At 43.7% G+C, this 9,158-nt stretch overlaps 1 protein-coding gene across 1 annotated transcript; it reads right to left on the minus strand.

Annotated features, from left to right (window-relative positions):
* Positions 1-4,212: 4,212 nt before the first annotated feature.
* On the minus strand, positions 4,213-5,876 carry LOC136380492 (dynactin subunit 2). The gene has a single exon (XM_066348330.1). The coding sequence runs from the start codon at positions 5,788-5,790 to the stop codon at positions 4,579-4,581; it is 1,212 nt and encodes a 403-aa protein (XP_066204427.1). The 5' UTR covers positions 5,791-5,876; the 3' UTR covers positions 4,213-4,578.
* Between the last annotated feature and the right edge of the window lie 3,282 nt (positions 5,877-9,158).

Below are 9,158 nucleotides of genomic sequence, written 5' to 3' on the forward strand. Positions count from 1 at the left end.
ACAGCTGCAGGAAGTTCACGTTAGATGGGCACTCTTCAGATGAAATTCTTGTAAGAATGCCTTTAGCTATATCTGTTTATATAACACCAAACAATTCATACTAAAGAAAGGAAAATTTGAAGGTTAACAGATCAGGATTTTAACTCTGGGAAATGCTACTTCCAATGAAAGAATTCCAACCACACCGAGATCATAATGCTAGAATCTGTGTAGGCACCCTGGTCAATTGCCTCAGCTAAGTTCCCAGTGATTATCTAACTGAACCGACTTGGGTCTCTAGTCAAGTCTTCAGATGCCTGGCATCCAATTGCCATCACATGACAGACCCCAAGCAATAACTGCTCTGTTGAAGCCTTTGCAAATTACTGACTACAAGTGGTTACAGCTTTTGAATTAGATCTTATACATTAAAAGAAAGGGGGAAATCTTGTTAGTATCTATATTATAAAAATAAAGTTATGACTATTTGGATTCCAGAGTCAATGAGCAACAGTGTGACTACTAAGTGATTTTGGTGCATGAACAAAGTTAATGACAGATTTAGCTATAGTTTTAGTTAACAATTACATACCTAAATAATGGCTAAATGAAGGGTCCATATATGTTTCTTCTTTCTCACTTTCTGGAAGTAAATTAGACTTATGAACCTGGTTAGCTTACCTGTGCAACCGAATACTTCCCTAAACTTGGTGGCTCAGATGGCAAGATAGGAGGAGCTTAATTTCAAAGTTGCAGTTCTAGATGTAAAAACCAAAAACAACAACAAAATCCCTTTTAAATGTAAGTAGAAAATGGAATAATGAATGGAATGAAGGTTTCTCATTTGTTTAGAAATTTTACATCCAAATTTCTCTGAAATTGATCTGGAAGTTTCTAGCCAAACTGAGTTCTACAGAATCCTCTTGAAGTTCTTCCACTGAGGACTGAACATCAGTGTGAACACATTCTTCCCCAAGGCTACCACAGGCAGGTTTTGAAAACAAGGTCAAGAACACATCAGCAGTAGTTCCGGATATTCCCCCTTTTTTCTTGAAATATTCACAAATCTCCTCAAGGACTGACCAAGAAAAGTACACATTTCAGCATGAGTCTGTGGCTGAATTTTGGTAAGTTTTGCTTCAAGTATTTCAAAATGAGCAGTGGGGATGTTGGTGTTCAGTGTGTTAATTCTGCTAAAAGATTTAATTTTTGAAAAACTTTTTGTTGGTCCAAAATCAGGGTTTTTCTGTCATTGGTGTTCCAAAATCTGTTGTTCTGTTCATAAATTCCACTGAATACAGGTGTTTTGTTGTGTTCTGACAGCCAAGGAACCTCGGTATATAACAAAACACTGAATGGCACTCAGATCTTCAAAAACAATGGCAAACTGGGATCAAATGTACTGTTTTTCACAATGGTCATGCCGACAGTAAGGCTCAAGTTTTCCAGTAGATTATGTTCAGGTCATAGAAGTCGATGCTTGTTGACGAGACTGCTGATGTACATCTTGAATGCCAGTTTTCTCAAATTTTTGCTGAAAACCCAGATATAAAACATGACATTGCTGGGAGGAGACAGGATGGCCACGGAGTAGGCGGATGTTCCAACTCCCACATCCCAGAACCAAAGTGGGTTACAACTTAATTTTGAGAACAGTCATCTTGAAAGACCAACTTTGGACTGAACTAAGCAGACTCTATAGCCAACAACCACCAAAGAAGCCACAGTGAGACAGGTAGGAAAGGCAGACACAGACTGGGCTGCCCCACTCCCGGGAGTGAGGGGCAGCCTGGAGGGACTCTCACGCGGGTTGGTTGCCCAGCGAGTTGGGAGTCCCCAGTGCCAGAACTGGAGTCCTAGTTTAGAACCCTGGAGCCTGGAAGGGGCGTACGGACTATTTGGCTGAGAAAGGAGCCTAAATTCTGATTGAGAAGAAGACAGAACTCTCAGACCCAGGCTCCTTCTTAAAGGGACCGCACAGAGAGCTTCGCTCACATCCACCTTCCCAGGGGTCTGGGAGCGAGAAGCGCTGGTAGGACTGGAGTTTCCAGGGGAATAGTGTGGTCTTGGAGGCAAAGGGGAAGACACTTTGAGGGATGGCCATCCTAACACTTGGGCTGAGTACTTCCTAATTTAAAGTGAACATTTTCCCTGGGAGCAACAACACCAGCAAAGGGAAGAAATTACTCCGCCCACCAGACGCTCTCCTGCTCCAGTCAGAACAAAGAGGAGCTTAGAGGGAGGCAGCATGTTAGGGACACAGGTAGTGAGTGCTGAGGTCTGAGCTACACACCCTCCCACACTGCTGAGTGATCACTGAGAGCAGGCTAGTGGCATGACGGGATGTGACTATAGTGATTGGGGCAGTCTGAGCGAATGCATGCGGGCCAGCCCTCAGAGGCGGAAGCCACCACAGCGGCTGCAGAGGTCCGAGCTCCGCACAATCCTGCCCACAGTGTGAGCCCAGTTGTGGCAGCAGAAGAGACCCAGGCTACCATGGGGGTGGTTGGAGCTGGCATGCACGGGCTGCTACAAGGTTATGGCTCACGCACAATCCTGCCCACGGTGTGAACCCAGTTGCAGCAGCAGCAGAGACTCAGGCTACCATGGGTGCAGTTCGAGCTGGTGTGCAGTGGCCCACCAGCAGAGGCAGAAGCCACAGTGGCCGCTGCAGAGGTTGGGGTTCATGCACAATCCTGCCCATGGCACGAGCCCATCCTTGGCGGGGGCAGAGGCCCAAGCAACCTCTGAGGCAGTACAAGCAGGTGCACACAAGCCCAAGTTCAAGGCTACTGCAGAGGCGGTCCGAGTGTCACGGAAGGGCCAGCTCGCACAGGGGGAGGCTGTGGCAGCCGCTGAGGAGGTCCAAGCTAATGCGCAATCCCACCTGGAGCACGAGCCCACCCGTGGTGATGGCAGAAGCCAGGGCAACCTTGGAGGTGATCCAAGGAGGCACAGGTGGGACCTCTCACAGAGGCAGAAGCTGCGGCAGCCACTGCAGAGGTCTGAGCTTGCACACAATTCCGGCTGTAACGCGAGCCACTCTTGGTGGTGGCAGAGACCAGGACAACATCAAAGGCGGTCTAAGCGGACACGCGGAAGCTCGCCTGTGGAGGTGGAAGCCATGGATGCTGCGACTACAGCCCAAGCACGCGAGCGCAAGCCCAAGACCAAAGTGACTGTGGAAGGCGGTCATAATGGGCGTGCACACGCATCACCCGCCCACAGAGGTGGAAGCTGCAGTGGCTGTGGAGGCAGGCTGGTGCCAGCAATGCCCAAGCCCAATTGCCCGAGGCGGCAGCAGCCGGCGGGAGGACAGACCACACATCAGGAGCACTGAGGCCAAACCCCTGGACCCCTGTGGCCACACCCTTCTGAGTGCTGAAAACAAGAAAAGAACAAAATAAATAAATAAATAAATAAATAAAAAGTCAGGATAGAATGACACCTGAGGCTAAGGGGCAAGCAACATCCAATACCATACCTAATCGCTAAATTACAGTACTGAGCCCAACAAGTAGGCAGCGATAAGAGGCAGCAGAAAGCAGATCTCAGGGGAACTCAAACTTTTAAAAGAATTTCCCCCAGGCCAAGAGTAGATAAAAGCAAGCCTAGGAGTGCAGCTGATATTTACAGTGGCACCTGGGCCCAGCAGATGCAGCCATAAGATCTGGATTGCTTGTAGCTCCAAAAAGGTTGATAAGAGCCCATCATAGGCAGTGACCCCCACTGATCTGTGCCAGGCTTTGGCCAGGGAGGTCAAGGGCAGGCACATCCAGTGGCCACATACAGAGAGCATCAGTTCAGGACCTAACAACCCTTGTAAGAGTGGTAACTTAAAGAAAGTCTCCTCACACCTGACCCAGCTAAGACATAGAAAATGCTGACACAAATAGCAAAAAGAACAGTGATAGCAGATAAGTAGCCCACAGCAGATTACAAACAACAGCTAATGCCAACCCAAGAAGACCTAGAAACAACACAACTGAAAATTGGAGGCAGACAATACCGACCCTAGACTCAGCTAGCTACACAAACAGCACACCCAAAGGAGGAGTCTATACACAGACAAAATGGGAAGAAAAAGAAAGCAATCCAAATGAATCAACAAGAGAAATCCCTAAAAAAGAACTGAATGAGATAAAAATAAACAAATTACCAGATGCAGAGTTTAAAATAATGATTGTTAGATGATCTTTTTTTTTTTTTTTTTTTTTTTTTTTTTTTTTTTTTTTTTTTTTTCAGAGTACAACAGCATTTAATGGTCAGATACAGTTGTACAGTGTTACAATCAGCCACAGAAACTGTGCTGGAGGACAGGGCCCCATCATTCCCACTGGACAAAGCAGTATTGGACATAAGCTGGCATGCGCCTGGGCCCACGTCCTTATCTGCTGGGCCTGAGGGGAGCCAACCATCTAATATCCCCAGCTACCACTCTAGTCATCAGAGGAGGGGGGTAAACCCCACATGCAAGAAGACCCCCTTGTCTCCAGTATCAAATAGGATGAGGATGTGAGAGTTAGAATTAAGGGGAAATCCTATGTAAGCTGTTCAAAGGGGTAGGTGTTAACCCTGTTCTCCATCTCCCAAAGGGGCTCACTTGCCCAGTTTCTTCATCCGTTCATCAATGTTGGCAAAATTACCCTCAACTGTGACCAGGTTTTCACGCATGGTTGTCTGCACCTGGGTTAAGAGGGTGATGTTGTCTTTGAGGGAATCAGCAATCATCTGCTGTGTAGTGTCCAAGTGTGTCAGAAGCTGACCAAACTGCATGGCTTGCTCATGCAGCTGCCTGATGGTGACAAGTCTTTGCACCAGCTCAGGAAGGGTAGAGGCGATGGGGCTCCAGCGCTGGATGGTTTCATATAGCTGGTACACCTTGCTTTGTGTATCTGCATCCTCTACAGAAGCTTTATGCTTGGCAATCTCATTCACCTTTCCCAGGACACTCTGTAGCCGAGCCTCCACTTGGTCCAAAACAGCAAGGTCCAGGGCGCTCACCTTTGCCTGCAACAGCTCTACAGTCTCCATAAGGCAGGCTCCCTGTAGACCTGCTGAAAGGGGATTCTGAGCATCCTGATCACAGCGTACAGTTGCTTCCAGCTCTGTCAGGCGCTTCTCAAGTTCTGCAACTTTGGCAACTTGAGAGAACTTGTCCTGCTCAGGCCGAGAATGTAGTTCGTAAGTGACAAGGCTGCTATCTGAGGGGGGCCCACTTGTGGTCTTTGCTCCTGAACCAGCCCCTCTGCTGTTCTTTGTTGCTTCCAGCTGTAGTAGTAGGCGCTTTGCCAGAGCTCCATCAGGGTCAGTAAGGTTGATTGTTGCATCCGGTCCGAGAAGCTTCTCCAGGTGGGAAGCAACCAGCTGCTGCTTCAGGGCTGCCAGCTGTTTGGCCAGCACCACAGGGGTCAGCTTCTCCTCAGTGGCTGACTCCTTCACTGTTGTCTTGATTTTCTCAACTTCAGTTGTCAGCTCTTGTACCTCATGAAGTAGTCGCTGGTACTTTTGCTGAGGTGTCTCCTTCACTCCCAGACCCTCTCCAAGCATTTCATATTCTCCAGATTCATATCCTGTCCTCTTGGTTTTTCCAATACGATCTGAGAAATCAAGTCCCTTTGTCCCCACTCTTTTGTCTTTGAACTTGTCATAGGCAGCATTGGGATTGACAATGATGTGCTCCACACTTGTGCTTGTCAGTTCCTCCGCATCGAACTCAGCTTGGTCATCCTCAGGTAGGTCGCTGGTTTCATAAACATCTGGCTCGTTCCTAGCAATGCCGGGAAGGTCGGCGTACTTAGGGTCCGCCATGGCGGCGGCGAAGCGGGGTTGGGGGACTGGGGCCTCGGCGGAGCCGGGGCCAGTGTTCGGGTACAGGAGAGGTTGGGTCCGGGTCCGGGATTGTTAGATGATCTTAGAGCAACAATGGATGGACATAATGAGCACCTAAATAAAGAGATAACAAGAATCAAAAAGTTCACTGAAATCATAGGAAAGAACCAGTCAGAAACGACAAATACAATATCAGAAATGAAGACTACAGTAGAAGGAATTAAAAGCAGGCTGAATGAAACAGAGGATTGAATCAGTGATTTAGAAGACAAGATAAACAAAAGCACAGAAGCAGAGCAGCAAAGTGAAAAGAGGCTCAAAAAGTCTGCGGAAACTCTAAGAGAGCTCTGTGGCAAGATAAAGAGAAACAACATTTGCATCATAGTGGTTCCTGAATAAGAGAAAGAACAAGGAATAGAGAACATATTGAAAAAAATATAGCTGAAAACTTCCCTAATTTGATGCAGGAAATGTCACACAAGTTCAAGAACCAGAGAATCCCATTAAAGAGGAACTCATAGAGACCTATACCAAGACACATCATAATTAATATGCCAAAGCTAAGAGATAAAGAATACTAAAAGCTTCAAGAGAAAAGTAGTCAATCACCTACAAAGGAGCCCCCATAAGGATGACATCCGACTTCTCAACAGAAACACTTCAGGCCAAAAGTAAATGGAAAAAATATTCAAAGTAATGCAGAACAAGAGCCTACAACCAAGACTTCTTTATCCAGCAAGGCTATCAATTAAAATTGAAGGAGAAATAAAAAGGTTCCCAGACAAAAAGAAAACAACTCAAGGAATTCATTACAACCAAACCAATGCTGCAAGAAATGTTAAGGGGCCTGTTGTAAAGAGAACAAAGTTGGGGGGAACCTAGTAAAAGAGGAAGGTAGATTTAAAGAATAAAATGGCAATAAACAACTACATATCAATAATAACCTTAAATGTAAATGGATTAAATGCTCCAATCAAAAGACATAGAGGCCTGACCTGTGGTGATGCAGTGGATAAAGTGTTGACCAGGAAAAGATGAGGTCACCCTGAGTTTGCCTGGTCAAGGCACATATGGGAGTTGATGCTTCCTGCTCCTCCTCACCTCTTTCTCTCTCTCCTCTCTCTCTCTCTCTCTCAAAATGAATAATTAAAAAAAAAAAAAAACAAACAAAAAAAAGACATAGGGTAGCTGCCTAGATAAGAAAACAGGATCCATACATATGCTGTCTATTAGAGACCCACCTCAAAACAAAAGATACATATAGACTGAAATAAAAAGGATGGAAAATTTTTTTTATGCAAATTGATATGAAAAAAAAAGCTGGGGTAGCAATACTTATATCTGACAAAATACACTTTAAAACAAAGACTATAGTAAGGGATAAAGAAGGTCACTACAAAATGATAAAGGGAGCAATCCAACAGGAAGAGATAATCATTATAAATATCTATGCACCTAATATAGGAGCACCTAAATATATAAAGCAGACATCGATGGACATAAAGGGCAAGATCAATAGCAATACTATAATAGTAGAGGATTTCAATTGCCCACTAACATCATTGGATAGATCCTCAAGAAAGAAAATTAATAAAGAAACAGCAGAATTAAGGAACACACTAGATTAACTGCATTTAATAAATATCTTTAGCTTGACCAGGCAGTGGCGCAGTGGATAGAGCATTGGACTGGAATGCAGAGGACCCAGGTTCGAGACCCTGAGGTTGCCAGCTTGAGCGCATGCTCATCTGGATTGAGCAAAAGCCCACCAACTTGAACCCAAGGTCACTGGCTCCAGCAAGGGGTTACTTGGTCTGCTGAAGGCCCACAGTCAAGGCACATATGAGAAAGCAATCAATGAACAACTAAGGTGTTGCAACGTGCAATGAAAAACTAATGATTGATGCTTCTCATCTCTCTCCATTCCTTTCTGTCTGTCCCTGTCTATCCCTCTCTCTGACTCACTCTCTGTCTCTGTAAAAAAAAAAATAAATAAATAATTTTTTTAAATATAAAAAAAATTAATATCTTCAGAACCATTCACCCTAAAGCCACAGAATATACATTCCTTCCAAGTACTCATGGTACATTCTCTAGGATAGACCACATTTTAGGGCATAAAATGAGCCTCAACAAATTTAAGAGGATTGAAATTATATCAAACATCTTTTCTGACCACAATGGCATGAAACTAGAAATCAACTACAATAGAAAAACTGGAAAACACTCAAACACTTGGAAACTAAATGGCATGTTATTAAATAATAAATGGGTCAAATGATATCAAGGAAGAAATCAATAATTTCCTTGAAACAAATGAAAATGAGCATAAAACAATTTAAAATTTATGGGATACAGCAAAAGCAGTTCTGAGAGAGAAGTTCATAGCATTACAGCCATACCTTAAGAAGCTAGTGAAAGCTCAAATAAAAAAACCCAGCAAGTAAAGCTCAGAGGAAGTAGAAGGAAGGAAATAGTAAAGATCAGAGCAGAAATAAATTACATAGAGGCTAAAAAAAACAATACAGAGGATCAGTGAAACCAAGAGCTGGTTCTTTGAAAAGGTAAAGAAGATAGATGAACCTTTAACCAGACTCACCAAGGAAAAAAAGAGGACTCAAATAAATAAAATTAAAAATGAGAGTGGAGAAGAAACAACTGACACAGCAGAAATACAAAGGATTGTAAGAAAATACTATGGAGAACTGTATGCCAAAAAATTAGACAAACTAGGTGAAATGGACAAATTCTTGAAAAATATAATCTGTCAAAAATCTCTCTAGAAGAATCAGAACACCTAAATACACTGATTACGACAAATGAGATCAAAACAGTTATCAAAAAACTGCCAAGAAACAAAAGCCCTGGGCTAGATGGCATCACAGGCGATTTCTACTGAACATTCAAAGAATAACTAACTCCTATCCTTCTCAAGCTATTTCAAAAAATTCAAGAGGAGGGAAGACTTCCAAGCTCCTTTTATGAGGCAAGCATAATTCTGATTCCAAAGCCAGACAAAGACAATACAAAGAAAGAAAACTATAGGCTAGTATCCTTGATGAATTTATATGTTAAAATTTTCAAGAAAATATTAGCAAACCAGATCCAGCAACAAATGGGACCATATCAAACTATAAAGCTTGTGCACAGCAAAAGATACCATTAACAAAATAAAAAGACAACCCACTCAGTGGGAGAATATGTTCGTTGATAAATATGATAAGGGGTTAATAACCAAATTTATAAAGAACTTCTAAAACTCAACACCAAGATGGTAAACAATCCAATGAAAAAATGGGAACCTGAATGGACACTTCTCCAAGGAGGACACACAGATAACCAATAGG

The sequence above is a fragment of the Saccopteryx leptura genome, chromosome 9 (assembly GCF_036850995.1).
Source record: "Saccopteryx leptura isolate mSacLep1 chromosome 9, mSacLep1_pri_phased_curated, whole genome shotgun sequence".
Taxonomy (NCBI): domain Eukaryota; kingdom Metazoa; phylum Chordata; class Mammalia; order Chiroptera; family Emballonuridae; genus Saccopteryx; species Saccopteryx leptura.